Source organism: Hemitrygon akajei, chromosome 3 (assembly GCF_048418815.1).
Source record: "Hemitrygon akajei chromosome 3, sHemAka1.3, whole genome shotgun sequence".
In the NCBI taxonomy this organism is placed as follows: domain Eukaryota; kingdom Metazoa; phylum Chordata; class Chondrichthyes; order Myliobatiformes; family Dasyatidae; genus Hemitrygon; species Hemitrygon akajei.
The window spans coordinates 36,387,819-36,410,077 of NC_133126.1; the positions used below are offsets into that span (position 1 = coordinate 36,387,819).

The following is a 22,259-nucleotide window of genomic DNA, read 5'->3' on the forward strand; positions in this document are numbered from 1 at the left end:
TGATATTGGGCCAAATGGTCTATAATTAGCTGACAATTAATAGTACAGTGTCAACAGACTTAGGAGTGCTCAGGCAACATAACTGCAGCCAAAGAAGCCTTGGAAAATAGTCTTTCATAAATTGTCAGAGTTCATTTTAATTTGGTCATTTTGAAATCATTGTGAATTTTAAATAATCATTGATAAGACACTGATACAAAACAACAATTGTTGATGTTTCCCCATGGATGATATATGCTAATCAACTTTGTCCTCTGTCACAGCAGTCAGATCATTTCAGTTTCTGCAAGCTTTAATCACTTTTCTACTTAATTATAAAGCATGTAGACAAGGGTGGTAAGGGAGAGACTTTGTGAGACTGTGTTGATGTGAGCCAGTCAAACAGCAAATGCTCCAAGGTCAGAATCAGAATCAGGTTTATTATCACCGGCATGTGACATGAAATTTGTTAACTTAACAGCAGCAGTTCAATGCAATACATAATCAAGACGAGAGAAAAAATAAAATATTAATAATAAATATACAAGTAAATCAATTACAGTATACATATATTGAATAGATTTTAAAATGTGCAAAAAACACAAATACTGTACATTAAAAAAGGTGAGGTAGTGTCTAAAGATTTAATGTCCATTTTGGAATCGGATGGCAGAGGGGAAGAAGCTGTTCCTGAATTACTGAGTGTGTGTCTTCAGGCTTCTGTACCTCCTTTCTGATAGTAACAGTGAGAAAAGGGCATACCCTGGGTACTGGAGGTCCATAATAATGGACGCTGCCTTTCTGAGACATCGCTCCCTGAAGATGTCTTGGGTACTTTGTAGACTAGTACCCAAGATAGAGCTGACTAGATTTACAACCCTCTGCAGCTTCTTTCGGTCCTGTGCAGTAGCCCCCCCCCCCCCCACCATTCCAGACAGTGATGCAGCCTGTCAGAATGCTCTCCATGGTACAACCATATAAGTTTTTGAATGTAAGTAAAAACACAAAATGCTGGCAGAACTCAGCAGGCCAGACAGCATCTATGGGAGGAGGTAGTGACGACGTTTCGGGCTGAAACCCTTCATCAGGAGTTTTTGAATGTATTTGTTGACATGCCAAATCTCTTCAAACTCCTAATGTAGTTGCTGTCTTGCATTCTTTCTAACTACATTGATATGTTGGGACCAGGTTAGATCCTCAGAGACCTTGACACCCAGGAACTTGAAGCTGCTCACTCTCTCCACTTCTGATCCCTCTGTGAGAATTGGTACGTGTTCCTTCGTCTTACCCTTCCTGAAGTCCACAATCAGCTCTTCCGTCTTACTGACATTGAGTGCCTGGTTGTTGCTGCGGCACCACTCCACTAGTTGGCATATCTCACTCCTGTATGCCCTCTCCTCACCACCTGAGATTCTACCAACAATGGTTGTATCATCAGCAAATTTATAGATGGTTTTTGAGCTATGCCTAGCCAAACAGTCATGTATATGTAGAGAGTAGAGCAGTGGGCTAAGCACACACCTCTGAGGTGCGCCGGTGTTGATTGTCAGTGAGGAAGATATGTTATCATTAATCCGCACAGATTGTGGTGTTCCGGTTAGGAAGTCAAGGATCCAATTGCAGAGGGAGGTACAGAGGCCCAGGTTCTGCGACTTCTGAATCAGGATTGTGGGAATAATGGTATTAAATGTTGAGTTATAGTCAATGAACAGCATCCTGACATAGGTGTTTGTGTTGTCCAGGTGTTGGGAGCCATTGAGGTTGCATCTGCCGTTGACTTATTGTGACAATAAGCAAATTGCAATGGGTCCAGGTCCTTGTTGAGTTCAGTCTAGTCATGACCAACCTCTCAAAGCATTTCATAACAGGTTTTCATAAAGAATAGAGTAAACAGTTTTATTATTTTTACGTTAAGACAGAATATTGTGGGGAAAGTATGACATGTTCATGATTGCAAAGATATGTGGTTACTTTTGAATTTGTTTTCTATTATACTCTGCTAACACGTATCCAGCCTTACCAAGTTATAGAGTCTTTACTGTGAAAGGAGTGAGGAAACCCAAATGCCCTGTTAAATCAAGTACTAATGTCTGAGTTCAACTTTCTCATTAAAAAAAAGTACTGTATTCTCACCATTAGAGTAACTGAGAAGAAATCAGCAGTCTAACTCTGAAGGAATTTTTCCGCAGAATCCTTTAAGATCTGGTTTTAATTGGCAGGCAGACATTAGTTTGAATACGCAATTTAATATACTTTTACATTTCTAAAACCTTTTGTGGCACTTTGATCTGACGAAAATGTAACTTACTTCTCAGGAGCAAAATTTAAGAAATACATGGGTCATTCAGCACATGTGACCAATGTGCGTTGGTCTTATGATTATCAATGGGTTATTTCTATTGGTGGAGCAGATCATTCAGTTTTCCAGTGGCAATTTATACCTGAAAGAAAGTCTAAAGAATTTCTTCAAATTGTAATTCAAGGTAAGAAAATAATTAAATGTGCATTCTTAATGGTATTCTTTATTTCACTGCACTCTACACATTTGACATTAAAGTAGAAACTGACACGTTTATTTGGCTATATATTGCTGATTTTGATTAATTGGTACATATCAGACCAGTACCTTTTGGCTCAATTGGCTGCCCCTATTATCTGAAGTTTCATGGAAATAGTTAAAAAAGTTATTTTTAAAAAAAGACAAACTGCCATTTATCTGAGGAACAAATTATGTATTTAAATGAAATACAGAACAAATTAGAACACTGCCAATAGTACTACAGTATTAAAACACTGTGAATCAGAGAAACCAGTGTATGCTGGTGTGTTCTGATTGACAATAAATGAACAAAATCAGTACAGCCACCTGGTGCAGATAGTGAACTGCCTTCCTGCATGAAGTAATGTTGTAATGCAACAATAAATTTCCTGGCATTCTGTGCAGTCACTAGCTCAGGTTCAGTTGTTTCATCCTCATCATATTCTTCATCTTCATGTTCCCTGCCTGATAATTTGATACAATGCTTTTAACAATTGCATCCCCCAGTTCTCCATTTTCATTGTAACATTCAAGATGAGTGTCGATACCTTAATTATGCATAGTCCATAACTTGTTGAAGGAGAAGAATTGTTTCATTTTCACTCCTGGCCGTTTCCAGCATCTCCAAGTCTGAATGCTTGAAGCCACAGTGGGCAAAGCAGTTCTAAATAGTCTTGCAACACACACAAAATGCTGGTGGAACGCAGCAGGCCAGGCAGCATCTATAGGGAGAAGCACTGTTGACGTTTTGGGCTGAGACCCTTCGTCAGGACTAACTCTAAATAGTCTTACTGCTTTGTTATCACCAACTATCACTGACAAACTGTACTGCTGGTAAAAGATTAACCCTTGCACTCACTTCTTTGGCTTTTGAAGAAGATGTCAGTAGATTTTCATAAATTGTTTCAAGAATATGGTCACCAATTTCTCCTGTCATAATTAAGCAGCATAGAGTCTCAAATAAATTAGGGGAATCCCGGCTATTTTCTCAATTTGTTTTAGTACTTTAAGCGTTGTCCCAAATAAGCGGCTACTTGATTAACTGATGGTCCAATTAACCAGAATCTACTGCGTATTTTATACTCTGCATTTATTTTCCATTGAACATGACCATAAATAAATAGCAAAAAAAAAGCAATTGATGTGTAAACGTGTGATAGTAATCTGGTTGAATAGACTACGGTGAGTGTTTGTAAGGGGAGGATGTGAGAAGGAAAGAGGTGGAAGTAGTTGCCTGTGAAGCAAAACTGACAAAAATTCAAGAGAATGGAACTAACCAGATTTTTACTTGAAAAAGAAATGGCAGCCATGAAGAGTCGAATAGCTGTCATCTATGCTGCACTATCACAACACATCAATGTTTGTCTTCCTCATTTCAGAAGAAATGTTGCATTGGAGATGGTGATCCTTCCTGTCTCTTAACTACTCCACTCTTTTAAAATCTCATCAGATTGCTTGCAACTTTGGTGTCCTATTTTTCCCTCACTGGGAATTATACCATATGTTGACTTCATAACAGTACGCCTTCCTGTGCATCGCTGTTCTGTTCAGATATATATTGTCTTTGCCTAAGTTTACCTCCTTAACTTGGCTCTTCCAATGACCAATTTTCCTTGTTCTACACTACACCTTAAGGTCAACCAAAGCTTTGCTGCCTTAAAGGAAATCTCCACCAAATCCAGTGCAGCTCATTCTGAAGATGCTGTCTGGCCCCATAACAATTGCCTTCAGCTGTCTCTTGCTATCATGTAGAGTGAATTGAATTGGCTGAACAAGATGGTGAATAGTTCAACTTTTAGCATTCGCTTGCTGGAATAAAGGAAGTTCCCTCCTTTCATTAGCTGTATAACTGTATACAGTATTCACGAGACATGGTAGTGTCATCACCGATTAACTGGATTCTGCCAGCTCTCACATGTTTGTCGCTCACAGTTTATTTACCTGTGCACAAGGAGTACAGTTCAGCCTCTTTATCACTGAACTGCTGGGGAATTACAGTTCAAAATTTCCTTTTATATGCAGTTAATGATCCAGTAGAAACTTCGTCCATTTCTGAATCTCTTCATTTGCATATTTAAGTACCAATCAATTGTTAATAACCAATTAAATCTGTATTAAAAGCCAATAATATTTAAGAATTAACAAAAAAATAACTAATAATATATGTTGTCCTAGAATCCTTTCTTTTCATCTTTATCTTGCCCTGGTCGTCTTGGTGGCCTTGAGTCCAGGGTTGAACAGAAATGACTGAACAAAGATGAGTTAGTCTTTTAAGGACCATGTTCAGTCAAAATGGCAGCACTGTTTGCACAGTGTCTCTGCCAGCTTATCCTCCTGACCCACACCTCTGAGAACTTCCACAGCAGAATCCCAAAACTGGCTGCGAGATTACATGCTGTTTTTTGTGCTTGGCCTGCAAGAAGTCTTGTAGGTTCAATAGGTTAGCATCTCATTATTTTAAAATAGTTGCCGATCCCAACATGTTGCTCTTCGCTCTTCATTGGACCAGGGTTGATCCACTGACTTGATAGAAGAGTGAGGGGATATGTTGAGCCATGTGTTGCGGATTGTGATGGTGTACCTTTCTGAAGCTGATAGTCCATGGAAACTCGTGCTCAGTTTTGAGCAGCCAGAGATGTTGTGGATCAATCCTATTTACGATCATTAGAGTGCCTCACAGCACTATGGTGGATGTCCTTCATGTGAAGATTTTATCTCCAGAAGGGGTTTGTGGTGTTCATTCTACCAATGCAAACATAGAATGATGTGTTTTTCAAAGGTAGATTGGTGAGGATGAGATCAAGCAGTTTTATCCCATATATTGGCTCATTCAGTCTTCATCACAGATGTAATCTGGCAGCTATTTCCTTGGAGCTCAGCTGAATCAGCCAGTGTTGGTAATTCCAAGCTATGGTTATTGGTGGACATTGAACTTGCTGAACTAGAATGTGTGCCACTCCATCCAGTGTTTCGCCCAAATGTTGTTCAATATAGATTGTTGCTTCCCTATCAGTCCACACTGAAGCTTCATGTTGAGAACACCAAAGAATGCTTTCTCCTGCCTGTACGCCCCTGTGCTGCCATCTGTGGCTGGCACAACCATCCTGGCAGCCATACAGGACAGGCCCAGGGTGGGTGATGGAGGAGTTGTCTATAAGGTGTAATTCTGTCAAGATGACCACATAAAGATGTTGCTTAACTAGACCCTGGGTCAGGTCTCCCTATGTAGAAGCCAATGTCCAATCGTAACCTTTTGACAACCTTCTACGCTATCTACAACACCACCAACCCTTCATGTCATCTGCAAGCTTACTAACCTACCCTTCACCCAACAACACAGCAAAATGGTTTCCAAGAGGGAGAGGTTGGCCAGGTTAGGTCTTCATTCCTTGGAACATAAAGGGTAACCTCATAGAAGTGTTTCATATTATGAGAGGCATGGATAAGATGATGATAGATAGAGGATGGTAACTTGGAGTCCAAAACTAGATGACAAAAGTTTAGGTTGAGAGTGGAAAGATTTAAATGGGAGCTGAAGGGCAATGTTTTAAGCAACATTTAGATAGATAAGGGCAGGGCGAAGCTTGGAGGAATTCGGGCCAAAGAGAGGAAATTTGGCCTATCTGGGTGGGCACCATGGTTAGCATGGGCCAAGGATTGTCCCAAGCATCTAGCAGTCACCTTTTGATAACAGACACCCTGTCATGCCTTTAAATTGAATTTGCAGCAACAAGTCATATACCTATTGGAATAATAGGTGGTTTTTTTTGGTTCTGTTAGAGTATTCTGCTTTTTATTTTTCTTTCCCTGATTAACTCATTAACTTTAATGCCTGAGACACAATCTCTATTGCTCTGGTTTATTTCTTTTTCATAAGTTCTCATGAGACCTTCCCTATTTACCAGTTTAAATTCCTAATTGTTGTACTGTTTATCCTTCCTGCCACGTCCCTGTCCCAAATAGGTTCAGGTAGCACCCATCCCAATGGAGCAGTTCCTTTCAGTCTCACCGTGCCAATAAATTGGAAAGCCTCTTTCCCAATCACTCGTGCTACATCTACTCCCCTTCTGTACTTTTCGCCTGATCTTTCTTGTTCTTTTTGTATGTGGGGGAGGGAAATTTGGGGCTCAGTGTGCCTGTTTTGTTTTTGTTGATTTTTTTTCTGTGCGAGAAGAACGAATTTGGATATTGATGATCGTGCTGCCATTGTATTCTTCCTTGGTTTCGTGGCTTTCTGCAGAAGGAAAATTTCAGAGTTGTATTCTTTGATAATGAATGAACCTTTGAACCTTTTTTGAACCTTTTTCTTCACCAACTTGCATATGTATAGGGCAATAATGCTAACATTATAATCCTTAATGTTGTAACATTTAATTTGACATCTAACATTCAGTAGTCACTAAAGAAGACATCTTCCTTACTCCTGTGTTATAAGATTTATTTTAAAAGAAAAGAGACAAAAATTTCAGAGGAACAAACTCCAAATGCTAGAGGAGCTCAGCAGGCTTGGCACCATCTATGAAAAAGGGTACACTCAATGTTTCATGTCAAGAAATGTCGACTATACTCATTTTCATAGATGCTGCCTGTCCTTCTGAGTTCCTCCAGCATTTTGTGTGTGTTGCTTGGATTTCCAGCATCTGCAGATTTTCTCTTTTTTGGGAATTTCAGAGGCTAGGGTTTGAAACTAAAGGCTTAATGCCAGTGGTAGTCCCTACGTCAGAGATAGGAAAACAATCCACCTTGTTTCAATTTGAAGCTGAATTTAACTATCTCTCTTACAGAAAGTTTTGCCGACTCCAATAGTGACCTCTCTGATTCGGATCAGTCTGATGTGCCAGAACTTGATTCTGAAATTGAGCAAGAGATACAGATTAGTTATCATCGGCAGGTATCTATGAACTGTGTAGATGATGCAATAAATTACTTTTTGTTACTGTACATCTTGTCAATTTTCATTGGAATCTCAGAAAGGTCTGGTCTCTTAATAATAGTCATAGAATTTTGCATTTATTATGTTTATGTGTGTAAAATATAGTCTGTGTGAACACAATGTAAGTAATTGCCAACCACAACAGAGACTGTTTCTGTGTTGTGCACTGTTAATAAACAGAAAACATTATCATTTTTGGGTTTTTTTTTTTGCTAATTTTTGGTTTCAGATGTACTCTATTTGGCTTACAAGGTACTCCAAATTATACCCAAACATGAAGATAGTTTCTCTTGCAGAAGTGCAGAAGTCCTAAGACTGTTCTGTCTTTTGCATTTAAGCTAGCTTTTTAACTAGAGCTGTTGTTCTGCTTGGGGTTGCTAGTTTACTTTTGATTTTGATGTTCATCGCTTCCCTTTTCACACAGCGGCTATTCCATTTTGTTTTATCATAGACCTTTCAGCCTGCCTCAACCTCATACAAATCCCAAGCATTTCTTCTTTAGAAACGACACTGGTGCCAAGCTGTATCGGCGCTTGCCCTTTCCTTGGCCTACATCAGTGACGTGGAGAGGGGGAACCCGCTGCATGGGCAACAGCCGGTTCTTCAAATCTCCCTGCCCAGGCTTATGCCCTGGAGGGGACACAGTCCACCAGAGGCACAAACCCCATGATCCCCTGGGATCGATGGCTGCCTTGTACTACTTATTTAGTTCTTCTGGGACTGTACCCAATGCTGAAGAGGTCATTGTCCTTGCATGTTGATGGAAAGTCATTGTCCCCAAGGTCATTGATGGAAAGTTCATGTCTGCTACAATTCTGCTGGCTCATTTGGATTTTATAACCATATTTTAAGTCATTTTCTCAATTTTGCAGCCCTCGGGTGCAGTATAATTCTAATTATTCTTGCTAGTTCCATGGCTTCCTTAACGAGATGCTCGGAACTTCAGATTTATAATCAATGCTCTGTTCTTTAAAAGTTGATGACTCAGTGTTCATTCCTATCTGCACTGATGGAATGAAATATGTATGTATCGAATTTCATTGCAATCATAAGTCATAAAAGTTTCATTACTAGTAGTGGGTGGTACATCATATTCCCTAACAAAAGATCAGGTGAAATCTTGAATTTATGATTACTCTAGGCAAAAAAACTGAATTATAAACATAGCTCTCTTTTCTAATTGCACCCCTTTAATCTATAGGTGATCCATTGTTTTCTTTTAATGTTATGAATTATTTTCTCCTGCAATAGATTTACAAAGAAGACCTACCTCAGCTTAAAGAGAAATGTAAAGAAAAACGTCAAGAAGCAACGGCAAAGAAACGTGACAAAGCTCCCGACAGCAGTCTGCGCTTACATTTTGTTCACGGGTACGATATCTTGGTAGAATCAATTTTTAAAATGTCATTTTATGGAGAGAACGCATGTGGGAAGGTTTTTAATTTAACGTGTCGCATCGATTGAATGTTGTCAGGTTTGTGTGGCCATAAATATGTACGTGCTACCTGACTGAACTGAAGCAGGAGGGCCTCACTCATTTGAAAGGCTGTTAACAGGATGGAAAAAACTGTCTAGGGAAAAAATCTGATCTGACTTCTCTGTAACTTTCATTTTACCTCTTCAGTTACAGGGGCTATGACTGCAGGAATAATCTATTTTACACTCAAAATGGAGAAATTGTATACCACGTTGCAGCTGTTGGAATAGTGTACAATCGTCAGCAGAATATGCAACGATTCTACCTTGGCCATGATGATGACATTGTCTGTCTTGCAATTCACCCTTTAAAGGATTATATATCAACAGGCCAGGTAGGGTATGTTTATTTGATTATCTGCTGAAATCTCACTGCTGCCATCAGGTAGAAGATACAGCGTCCTCAGGACTCGCACCGCCAGGTTCAAGAACAGTTACTACCCCTTAACCATCAGGCTCTTGAACAGAAAGTGATAGCTACACATATTTAAGAACTCTGTTATGTAGTTTTTTTTTAACTATTTATTTATATTTGTACTTGCACAGTTGTTCACAGTTTACAGTTACTGTTCTATAGATTTGCCGCAGCAAAAGAATCTCAGGTTTGTATGTAGTGACGTGTATGTACTCTGATAATAAATTTGACTTTAACTTTGGAATAGGACAGCGCAGTGGAAGTGCTTCACTATGAATTATTTCTCCCAGGTATATTGTATCGAATTATTGTAATGAATTGCTTGTTAATAGGAACTAATCAGTTTATTAGAGGATTGATTACTTGGTCTTATATTGGAATTGCTGCAGTGTTGACATTTAGAGGAACATTGTGGTTTTCTTCCTTGGAGAGATTATTTGGAAGAGTATAGATACTTTTGAGGCAATATAAAGTTGAATGGTTTAGAATTGTGCTAGTCATTTTTTTCCCCCCATGGGAGTTTCTCGATTGGTAAATAAGCAATCTTAATAAAATAGACTGAACATTTCTTTCAATGTTAAAGGTTAATATAAAAGTTCTTAAGGCAGGGGAGTTGCTGCCTGACTTGCTGAATATTTGCAAAACTTTCTGCTTGTATTCTGGTTTTTCTTTATCTCCATATTTTGCCTTTTGTCTTCATGAAATGTGTTCTGTGACTAGCAAGGGTACAAGGCTATATTGTAATTTTTAAGGTTATGCAAAATCTATCACTCTTAACCTCATGACAAACTAATCTTCCTCTGCTTGTCTAAGTTTTTTTTCTCTCATCTCAGCCTGTTACATTAAATATGCTCTGATATGAGAGGTCTTTATTCCACACCACAGTGATCTTTGCTATTAAAACTTTTAAAGTTAACATTTCAAATGCAAAATATGAATCAGATAGGTTTTTTCCAATTATTGGGGATCTAAATCTGGATCTGCAATTTTCCTAAATCTGATTTTTATGACCCATCAAATTTAATGCCAATTTGAGCAGACGGATGGCACCTGAAATTGAATTTTTTTAATGTTACTGCTCTGATAAAGTTATTTATGATTTCAATTTCACAGACCTTCCTGATATTGTACGTGCTGTCCAACAGAGTAATAATTAACTTTCATTGCTGTCAAACATCTATAAATATTTTGTACACTGATCCAGGTTTACTTTACACTGTAAATTCAGTTTGTACGAGCCCCTCTGTTGGTTGGGGCCGACCATGGATGTTGCATCCTAGCTACCCATGTTCGACACGCAAACCAGGGCAGTATGATATGGAAAGCAAGTTGCTCTCAAGCAGCAGCCGGCTGATGAATCCAAAGAAGCAGCAGAGACCGATTCAGTTTGTAATGATACATGTTAATACCTTTTCAATGACTGATTCCTCTGGGATCACGTGCTAATTCTTATTAAATTTACCACTGATTAATGATAACTGTAACACTGTCCTAGTGATTAAGGTGTCTGTGTAGAATTAAGTTACATGTATGTGATAATTCCAAATGCTGTTTTCAGTTTATACTGAATTTCCTGAACGGAACATGTTCGGTCTTTCATTATGATAAGGAAATGGGAATGGAGTTCCTACTATGACCTCTGAAATGTATGAAAATGTCCAAGCTGGAAAGATATACTTCCGCCATCTTCTACAGGATTCAACCACCAAACACATATTTACCTCAACCCCCCCCCCCCACCCTGTCCACACCTGCCACTCTCTGCTTTCCGTGATTCCCTTGTCCATACGTTCCTCCCCACTAACCTCCCACCTGTCAGTTATCCCTACAGGTGCAGGCTACACCTGCCCATTCACTTACTCCCTTAATTACGGTGGTGTGAGAGAGGAGTTGGCCAAAGCAAATTGGAAGGAGCTGCTGGCAGGGATGACAGCAGAGCAGCAATGGCATGAGTTTCTGGGAAAAATGAGGGAGGTGTAGGATAGATATATTCCAAAACCAAAGAAATACTCAAATGGCAAAATAGTCCAACTGTGGCTCACAAGGGAAGTCAAAGCTAATGTAAAAACAAAAGAGAGGGCATACAACAAAGCAAAAATTAGTGGGAAGATAGAGGATTTGGAGAGCTTTTATAAACCTACAGAGAGTAATGAAAATAATCATTAGGATGGAAAAGATGAAATAGGAAGTAAGCTAGCAAACAATGCCAAGGTGGATAGAAATTTTTTTTTCAAGTATATAAAAAATAAAAGAGAGATGAGAGTGGATATAGGACCATTATAAAATGATGCAAGAGAAATAATAATGGGGACAAGGAGTTGGCAGATGATCTAAATGAGTATTTTGCATCAGCCTTCACTCTGGAAGACACTAGCAGTATGCCAGGTGTTGAAGGGTGTAAGGGAAGAGAACTGAGAGCAATTACTGTTGCAAGGGAGAAGATTGGTGGAGGGGCAGCTAGTGTTGAAGAAATTGGAAGGCTGCAGAAGGACAAACAGATTTGGAGAATGGGCAAGAAAGTGGCAAATGAAATACAATGTTGGAAAATGCATGGTCAAGCACTTCGGGTAGAAGAAATAAATGTGCTGGCTATTTTCTAAACGGAGAGAAAATCCAAAAATTTGAGATGTAAAGGGACTTGGGAGTCATTGTGCAGAGCACTCTAAGGTTAATTTGCAGGTTAAGTCCATGGTGAGGAAGGCAAATGCAATGTTAGCACTCATTTCAAGAGGTCTAGAATACAAGAGCAAAGATGTGATGCTGAGGCCTCACCTTGAATATTTTGAACAGTTTTGAGCTCCTTATCTAAGAAAGGATGTGATGGCATTAAGAGAGGATTCAGAGGAGGTTCACAAGGATGATTCCAGGAATGAAAGGGTTATCACATGACAAATGTTTGATGACTTTGTGCCTGTACTCGCTGGAATTTAGAAGAATGGGGGGGGATCTCATTGAAACCTTTCAAATATTGATGTGGATGTGGAAAGGATGTTTCCCTCGGTGGGGGAGTCTAAGACAGGAGGGCACAGCCTTAGGATAGAGGGATGGCCATTTAAATCAGAGATGCAGAGAGATTTCTCTAGCCAGAGGGTGGTGAATTTGTTACCACAGGCAGCTGTGGAGGCCAGTTTGTTGGGTGTATTTAAGACTGGGATTGATTATTTGGCCATGGCATCAAAGGTTACAGTGAGAAGGCCAGGGAGTAGGGCTGAGAAGGGGGTGGGGTGGGGAGGGACCAGCCATGGTTGAATGGTGGAGCAGACTTGATGGGCCAAATGGCCCAGTTCTGTTCCCATGTCCTATGGTCGTACAGTCATCGTCCAGCTTCTTGCTTCTTCCTTTCCAGTTTGATGAGCGGTCTGGGCCTGAAATGTTGACTGTTTATTCCTTTCCATAGATGACTTGCTGGGTTCCTCCAGCATTCTGCGTGAATTACTCTAGAAGGGTATGGAGATGATGGTGATACACACTATGTTTGAGTAAGCAGCTAAGTTTAAGATTCCAGGATTATATACAATGTATGGTTGTCAGCCAGAGTTCCACTTTGAGGGGAGAAAGGCATCATTGTTGTTCCTTTGTACTTGGAATTTTCACTGTTAACTTTGTTCAAATCAAGAGTAACTTCATGATTTTGTTGCAGTATTTGCTTTGAATTACACAATGTTCAACCCCTATGCTCAATTTAGGTTAACTAAGCAATGTTGCTTTCAAGACTAATGAAAAATTATAAATTTATCCATAAAAAGCACTGTTTATTTGAAAATTATATGGTGAAATTATTTCTTTTGTCTGCTTAGGTGAGCCGTGATTCTGCAATTCATATCTGGGATGTGGAGGTATTGAAACCACTGTCAATTTTAAAGGGACATCACCAGTTTGGGGTTTGTGCAGTTGATTTTTCAGGTAAGGCTAATAGAAGTGCTGTACCTGTGCTTCAAAGAGAAGGTAATTCAATTCAACATATTGCCAAGAGCCATTTAATGTGTTCAGATTAACTCCTTTTATCTTTTTGTCAAATGTACAGTAATTCCCTTTTGAACTCCTGTATAACTGAAATGCGTCATTCCAGTTAACATATCTTATTTTGAACTTTCTATAAGACAAAGAATATTTTCTTGCTGAACCGTCTGGTGCTCTCAAAACTTGACCATTTAATTAGAAAATATTCACTTTTCTCTTTAAGCTGTTTGAATAAATTTCCCTGTTTGAATAATTCAGTGAAGACTGACACCAATAGAGTGCCAGGGTATACAGATAAAACACGAAAATGAGATTCAAACCTCATGTTCTTGTGAATTTTAAGCACAAAAGGGTTTTCTAAGATCCAACTCACAGCCATACCTTGAATAAAGTGCTACAAAACTCCATTAATGCGACATAATCAGGACTTTGGTGGCAGACTGGTAGACTGTTGGGTTTTATTAATATTTAATGCACCAATAAACTTTTAATTCTCTTTTTTAGGCATTACAAGGGATATGCTTTTTAAGGGAATCCTATGCATTTTGGGGGAAGCACGAGTCACAATCTGACTAGTTTCAGGGGAGTTTGAGACACACAACTCCAGTGATTTTTAGGGGAGCATGAGACATGGGCCCCAGCAAGTCTCAAGGAAGGGCACGACACAGTTTATTGGTTTATTGGGTAGCACTGAAGTTTCTTCAGTGCTACTTAGAGAGACTATTCTGCATTCTACGGTTAATTGGGCCATTGGTTAATTGGGAAGCAGCTTATTTGGAACAACTCTTAAAGAACAAAAAAAATTAAGAAAATAGCTGGGATTTCCTTGATTTATTTGGGACATTATGCCTCTTAATTGAGACAAGAGCCTGTTGCTGAACATTTTGGAATTAGCGTTAGTCATGTGCACTTTGTCTGGCCGTTAAACACTACACAGTGCTAAGATGAACAGTTTTTAAACAGCATCACTTGTGTGTATTTGTGTTCAAAAAGTAGTGATTTTTGTCACTGATAGCTGGCGAGTAATAAGCAGTAAGACAATTCAGAACTGCTTTGCTCACTATGGTTTCAAGCATTCAGGCTTGGAAATGCCAGAAATGGCCGGGAGTGAACATGAAACAATTTTGCTACTTCAGCAAATTAGGAACTATGAAGAATTTGAAGGTATCAACAATCATCTTGAATGTTACAATGAAAGTGAAGATTTGGAGGATGCAATCATTTATAGCATTGTTTGAAGGCATTCGGTATTTGCAATTGGTCTATGCACCGATTTCGTTCATTTACTGTCGGTGAGAAGAACACAGAAGTGTACACTGGATTAATTCCTGTGTCAATAACTATTAGGAGCTAATATATGTTTTATAGTACTGTAGTATTATTAGTCATCATCTAATTTGTTCTGTATCTCATTTTAAATACATGATCTGTGGCTCAGTTAAACAGTAGTTTGTCTTTTTTTATACCTTTTAAATTATTTCCATGAAACTTAAGTTAATTGGGGCAGAAGTTTAATTTGGCCATTATTAACTAGTCCCAATGTGCCCCAATTAGCTGGAAGCTACTATAGCCATATAACAATTACAGCATGGAAGCAGGCCATCTTGGCCCTTCAAGTCCGTGCTGAATATTCAATCTGGGTAGCCTCCAATCTGATGGCATGAATATCGATTTGTGCTTCCAGTAAAAAAACTTTACCCACACCTTCCTCTCTTCTTCTATACCCACTCTGGCCTCTTGCCTCTTCCCATCTGCCTATCTCTTCCCCCTGGGGTTCCCCCCGCCTTCTTTCCTGTGATCCATTCTCCTCTCCTATCAGATTCCTTCCTCTCCAGCCCTTTCATCTTTCCTACCCACCTGGCTTCACCTATCACCTTCCAGCCATCCACCTTCCTCTCCCCCCATCTTTCCATTCTGGCAACTTCCCCCTTCCTTTCCAGCCCTGAAGAATGGTGTCAGACTGAAACGTCATTTCCACAGATGCTGCCCGAGTTGCTGACTTCTATATTTTACTACAGAATAATAGTCACTGCATCCAAAAGTGATTGGGTAAATTTCTGTGCTTTCTAGAATGTTATAAACTAGTAATTTTAGGTTTTGTGGAATTAATTTGTATAAGCATCATGTCTGGTGTAGAATCCAGCAAACTACATGATGATTTTTTAAAAAACTGCATTGTATTTACTGCAGCGGATGGAAAACGTCTGGCATCAGTAGGGCTGGATGAAAATCACACAATAGTTCTCTGGGATTGGAAGAAGGGAGAAAAACTTTCTTCAGTAAGGTAGGAATTGAAATAATTTAATTCAGGATCTCCTTTGGGCAATTATTGGGCTCATACCAGATTACACCTCAGGTTAATCATGGAGATAAATTTAATTGTATTTGCGCTTTAGCAGTTCATATTGTAATTATCTCTGTTTATATAACTCTTACGTGTAAAATCTTATCAAATAGCACATGAAGATTTATCACATTATGCTGTCTTACAGTGTTTACTTTAATTATTCTTCCTTCCAATTCACATATTTGCTTGAAAATTTAGAATTTTTTTGTTTCTTCATTCATTGTTTAACTACTTTTCCTGAATGGGTTAATTTCTCACAAACTGTATTTTCTCACAATCTCTCTGTAGCTGTTTCATATTTGCCACTAAGCTTCAAAAATGGATAAATGTTTGGAGGTTCATGTTGTAGTTGATCAATACGGGTGTTCTACAGATGTGACATACATTTATACAGGTGCAATACGGATACAGCATACTCTGCCACTGTGAAAATTACACTTGTAGGGAGGAAGTAGGTTTTGATTTACAAGGTACTGGTATCAGTGCCAGAAGCTGTTCTTGTGGGCAGCATGAGTTGAATCGGGTTTGGATTTATGCACAAATGAATCCAGTAAATAGGGCCATAAATAAGTCTTTCAACAAAGCACTGCAGATGCAGGTTCTGGTCAGGGGAAATTTACTAAATTAAAAGAGAAGGTCAAGGTAAGGGTGCAGAGTGGGTGATGATAACAGGAATCTCTGGCAGAGCATTAGAGGAGCATGTTGCAATGGTAAATACAAAAAATTGTGAGGGATTTTAGGTTTACCAGTCATTGAGTAGATTAATGAGCTTTAATTGTGTGGAGGATGACTTCACAGTGTGTAATAGATCAGAATGTTCAGTATATTCTTTTGTTCAATGACAAAAAGTATGTAATAATCTGGTAGTGAAAGGGCATTAGAGTTAAGAGATCATAATATGTTAAATTTTCTTAATAAAGTGAAAGTGATTTAGTTAAATCTGAAATCAAGATTCAAGTACATTTATTATCAAAGAACATATAAATTATGCAATCTTGAGATTTGCTTGTACACAGCTAGTCACAAAGCAAGAAACCCAAAAGAACCCGATTAAAGAAAAGATGTGGCAGCAGCGGGCCAGAGAGTCAAGCGCTGAGTTTGTCCGAGCCCTACAGACACTCGTGCGGGCCTGCGACTGCAGGGGACTGACGGCGGAACAGCATGCGGAGCTCCTGGTACGAGACACCTTCGTTACAGGGATCAGGTCACTGTACGTGTGCCAGCGGCTGCTGGAAAACGCCGATCGAGCTGGCCGACACGCTGGAGGCTGCTCTGCACAACGCTGACGCTGTCCAGCTGCACAATCTCCCGCCGGTCCCATGGACGCTGCAGACCTCACAACCCGCCGGCGAATCGACCACGGCTGCTGCCACTCGCGAGTCTGCACAGTGTTACTTCTGCGGATTCGAAAAGCACCCCCGAAAACGCTGCCCGGCCCGAGAAGCGACCTGCTCCAGCTGCAAAAAGATGGGCCACTTCGCCAAGGCCTGTAAGTCTAAACCACGAGCGGGGTCGAGCTGCGCTGCGTGCGAGGCATGGGGCGGCCATCTTTGTTGGCACCACCTCGCCCCACCTCCGACCCACAGGTGTTTACTGGACACCAAGACGGTGGTTCAACTCTGGCCTCTGTAACCCTCGACCAAAGCGCTCCACATCAGCTTGCAAGGTCAATGATGGACATCCTGGTGGAGGGGCATAGGACTAGCAGCCTGTTTGACACGGGCAGCACTGAGAGTTTTATTTACCCGGACACAGTGCAACGCTGCAGACTTGTGACACAGCTGGTAAGCCAGAAGGTCACCATGGCTTCTGGATCACATTCCACAGACATCCGGGTGGGTTGTGTAGCGACATTGGTGGTGCAGGGCACAGAATATCGAGACTTTGCGTTACTGGTCATGCCTCAACTGTGTGCCCCTGTGCTATTGGGGCTGGACTTCCAGAGCCACCTGAAAAGTGTGACAATGGAGTATGATGGGCCCCTCCCACCACTCACTGTCAGAAATCCTCAGTTTTGTGGGACTTCATCATATACCCCGCTACTGACCACACACACACACACATCGACCCGCAAATCCCACCCAGCACCATGCCAACAACTGTGCTACTGACACCACTTGCAGCCTCTCCACCCTCAAGATCCCTCCCCCACCGCTGTTCGCCAACCTGACCCCTGACTGTAAACCTGTGGCAACTAAAAGCAGGAGGTACAACGCAGGGGACAGGGCCTTCATTCAGTCGGAGGTGCAGCGGCTACTCAGGGAGGTGATCATTGAGCCAAGCACAAGTCCTTGGAGGGCCCAGGTGGTTGTTGTTCGGACAGGGCAGAAAAATAGGATGGTCGTGGACTATAGCCAGACCATCAATAGGTTCACGCAGCTTGACGCGTACCCCCTACCCCGCATCGCGGATATGGTCAATCAGATAGCTCAGTACAAGGTGTACTTGACCATAGACCTGAAATCCGTTTACCACCAGCTCCCCATCCGCCCGGAGGACCGCCCCTACACTGCCTTCGAGGCGGCCGGCAGGCTCTATCACTTCCTGCGCATCCCCTTCGGTGTCACGAATGGTGTCTCTGTCTTCCAGAGGGAAATGGACCGGATGGTGGACCAGTGCCAACTGAAGGCCACGTTCCCATATCTGGATAACATCACCATCTGCGGTCACGACAGGCAGGATCACGACACTAACCTCCAACAATTTTTCCAAACGGCCAAAGCTCTTAACCTTACCTATAACAGGGACAAGTGTGTGTTTGGAACCACCCGACTTGCTATCCTTGGGTATGTCATGGAGAACGGAGTCATTGGCCCTGACCCCAACCGTATGCGCCCCCTGTTGGAGCTCCCTCTTCCCACCACCCTCAGAGCCCTCAAACAGTGCCTGGGCTTCTTTCCCTATTATGCCCAATGGGTCCCTCACTACGCAGACAAGGCCTGCCCCCTGGTCAAGTCCACCACATTTCCTCTCTCAGCCGAGGCCCGCGCAGCCTTCAGCCGCATTAAAGGGGACATTGCCAAAGCAACGATGTATGCGGTGGACGAGACCATTCCTTTCCAAGTAGAGAGTGACGCCTCCGACTTCGCGCTGGCTGCTACCCTCAATCAGGCAGGCAGGCCGGTAGCATTCTTCTCTCGTACCCTTCAAGGACCTGAAATTCGGCACTCCGCGGTGGAGAAAGAAGCCCAGGCCATAGTGGAAGCTATTAGGCACTGGAGGCACTATCTCGCCGGCAAAAGGTTCACCTTGCTGACCGACCAACGCTCAGTTGCGTTCATGTTTAGCAACCAACAGCAAGGCAAAATCAAAAATGATAAAATTTTAAGGTGGAGAATGGAACTCTCCACCTACAACTATGATATCCTGTACCGGCCTGGAAGGCTCAATGAGCCTCCTGATGCCCTATCCCGGGGAGCGTGTGCCAGCGCATAGCTCGACCAGCTATACACCCTCCATGCAGATCTTTGCCAGCCGGGGTCACCCAATTTTACCATTTCGTGAAAGCCCGGAACCTGCCTTACTACTTTGAGGACATCAGGACGATGACCAGGGATTGCCAAGTCTGCGCTGAGTGCAAACCGCACTTCTACCGTCCTGAAAAGGCGCAACTTATCAAGGCCACCCGCCCCTTTGAGCGACTGAGTATCGACTTTAAGGGCCCCCTTCCCTTCACCGACCACAATGACTACTTTCTCAACATAATCGACGAGTACTCGCGGTTCCCCTTTGCCATCCCCTGCCCCGATACCACTGCCACGTCCGTCATAAAAGCCCTGTGCCAGCTCTTCACTCTGTTCGGATATCCCTGCTATATCCACGGTGAAAGAGGGTCCTCGTTTATGAGTGACGAGCTGCGCCAGTACCTGCTGGCTAGGGGTATTGCTACTAGTAGGACCACGAGCTATAATCCCCAGGGAAATGGACAGGTGGAGAGAGAGAATGCCACTGTGTGGAAGGCCACACTCTTGGCCCTTAGGTCAAAGGGACTGCCGGTCTCTCGCTGGCAGGAGGTCCTCCCCGAGGCACTCCACTCTATCCCCTCCCTGTTATGCACGTCCACCAATGCCACCCCTCATAAGCGACACTTTTCTTTTCCCAGGAAGTCTGCCACTGGGACCACCCTACCAGTTTGGCTGACGTCCCCAGGGCCAGTGCTGCTCCAGAAACATGCGAGAAGCAATAAATACTCCCCGATGGTCGAGAGGGTTCACCTACTTCATGCGAACCCCCAATATGCCTACGTGGTCTTACCTGATGGGCGGGAGGACACAGTCTCCGTCCACGACCTGGTGCCCGCAGGAGCACCAGACCCCTACCCTGAACACTTCACGGTAACTATGAACCCCGTACCCACCGAGGTGTATACCCACGAGACACCGCGCACACCAAGCCCTACACAGACTCCTCACGACACTCCCATACCGGGTGCCTCGCACACACGAGGGATTACTGACGCCTAAATGGCTGACACCTCAAGTCAGGCCAGAGCCAGCACAACCACCGTCACCGGTGCAATCACCACCGGTGCTATGTAGATCGCAGCGACAGACTCGACCGCCTGATAGACTTAACCTGTTAACATACTTGTAAGAAACTTCGCCCCATGGGGACTCTCTTTTAAGACAAAGGGTGGGTGAATGTGGTGAACTGCATATACCTGTCTGGACACGCCCCTCTGCTGACTGCTCCTGTGGCTCCTCCCACAGACCCCTGTATAAAGGCGGTTGGAAGCACTGCTCCTCCCTCAGTCTCCAGGACGTTGTGTGGTGGTGTCTTGCTGCTAATCATGGTCTCTTGAAGCTAATAAAAGCCTATCGTTCGCCTCCCGTCTCCAAGAGTTATTGATGGTGCATCACCAGAGTAGGCCCAAAGCCTCATTTATCAGTTCAGCATGTTAGCGGCACAGAACTCAGCAGCTGGGGCAGTCTTCTTAGTGCCATGGAGATAACCATCAGGGAGAACGAGCGAAATCGACTCTTATCCTGACCATCATCCTGTCTTTTCAGTCCATCTGGGCCAGCGATTAAATTGACCAAGTAATGGAACACCGAAAGGCTCCGGTGCCCTGGCGAGCGGAGTGAAGATCGCGGAGAGCAAGTGAAATCGGCTCTCACCTCTGATTTGGGCCAGCATTTAAATTGACTTATCAGTGGATTGTATCTTGCACTAGACCTGGCCATCGCTGCTGTGAAAGGCGCCAGGCAGAGACCACACTGCCAGGGACTTGATGCAGGCCCAGATTTCGTTACCCGGTCTGAAGTTGCTCTCAAGATCTACAAATCAGCTTGGTGTCTAGAATGATCCAATCTCACACCCGGGCCAGTTGTACGGGCACTAAATCTCCTCTGCGCAGGCCCTGACTTCTCCTTTTGGGTGCACAGAGTGATCCAATCTCACTCCAGGGCCAGCTGTACGGGCATTGGAACTCCCACCAGCAATGATTCTGCAATACACCATCTCGGCTCATCCCCTGAACTCACCTTGCCATCGCTCACTCCTTCACTGTTTGCAGCAATAATTTAACACAATTTACCTCTGAAAAGGTGTTTTAGTGAGGTTTTAAATCGGATTTCTTAGCTTTTTGACTACCTGGAAGATGTTGCACTTGTTCAGTAGCTCCTTCTTAATCAAACTAATGCCCTTCCCTTGGACAACATTGGTGGCTTGGAGAGGGGAGATTTGCAGCTTGGGCAACTTGGAAACTTTCCAAGGCGCAAATCCATTGTCTATCAAGACTATCAAGATGGCTCCAGGGTGACCAAGGATGGGAGCTCAACATCCAGGGATATTCAATATTCAGGAGGGATAGACAGCAAAGAAAAGGAGGTGGGGTAGCATTGCTGGTTAGAGAGGAGATTAACGCAATAGAAAGGAAGGACATTAGCCTGCAGGATGTGGAATCGATATGGGTAGAGCTGCATAACACTAAGGGGCAGAAAAAGCTGGTGGGAGTTGTGTACAGGCCACCTAACAGTAGTAGTGAGGTTGGGGATGGCATTAAACAGGAAATTAGAAATGTGTGCAATAAAGGAACAGTAGTTATAATGGGTGACTTCAATCTACATATAGATTGGGTGAACCAAATTGGTAAGGGTGCTGAGAAAGAGGATTTCTTGGAATGTATGCGGGATGGTTTTCTGAACCAACATGTCGAGGAACCAACTAGAGAGCAGGCCATTCTAGATTGGGTATTGAGCAATGAGGAAGGGTTAGTTAGCAATCTTGTCATGCGAGGCCCCTTGGGTAAGAGTGACCATAATATGGTGGAATTCTTCATTAAGATGGAGAGTGACATAGTTAATTCAGAAATAAAGGTTCTGAACTTAAAGAAGGGTAACTTTGAAGGTATGAGACGTGAATTAGCTAAGATAGACTGGCAAATGATACTTAAAGGGTTGACGGTGGATATGCAATGGCAAGCATTTAAAGATCGATTGGATGAGCTACAACAATTGTTCATCCCAGTTTGGCAAAAGAATAAACCAGGGAAGGTAGTGCACCCGTGGCTGACAAGGGAAATTAGGGATAGTATCAAGTCCAAAGAAGAAACATATAAATTAGCTAAAAAAAAGCGGCACCCCTGAGGACTGGGAGAAATTCAGAGACC

The 22,259-nt window shown here is 42.4% G+C and overlaps 1 protein-coding gene across 1 annotated transcript in view; it reads left to right on the top strand.

Annotated features, from left to right (window-relative positions):
• LOC140724863 (echinoderm microtubule-associated protein-like 5) overlaps window positions 1-22,259 on the top strand; it is a 192,151-nt gene that overhangs the window by 90,018 nt on the left and 79,874 nt on the right. Inside the window, exons 11-16 of the mRNA XM_073039574.1 lie at window positions 2,295-2,462; window positions 7,303-7,409; window positions 8,703-8,821; window positions 9,076-9,262; window positions 13,140-13,245; window positions 15,493-15,586. Of these exons, the coding sequence (XP_072895675.1) occupies window positions 2,295-2,462; window positions 7,303-7,409; window positions 8,703-8,821; window positions 9,076-9,262; window positions 13,140-13,245; window positions 15,493-15,586 (781 nt within the window). The remainder of the gene's footprint in view (window positions 1-2,294; window positions 2,463-7,302; window positions 7,410-8,702; window positions 8,822-9,075; window positions 9,263-13,139; window positions 13,246-15,492; window positions 15,587-22,259) is intronic.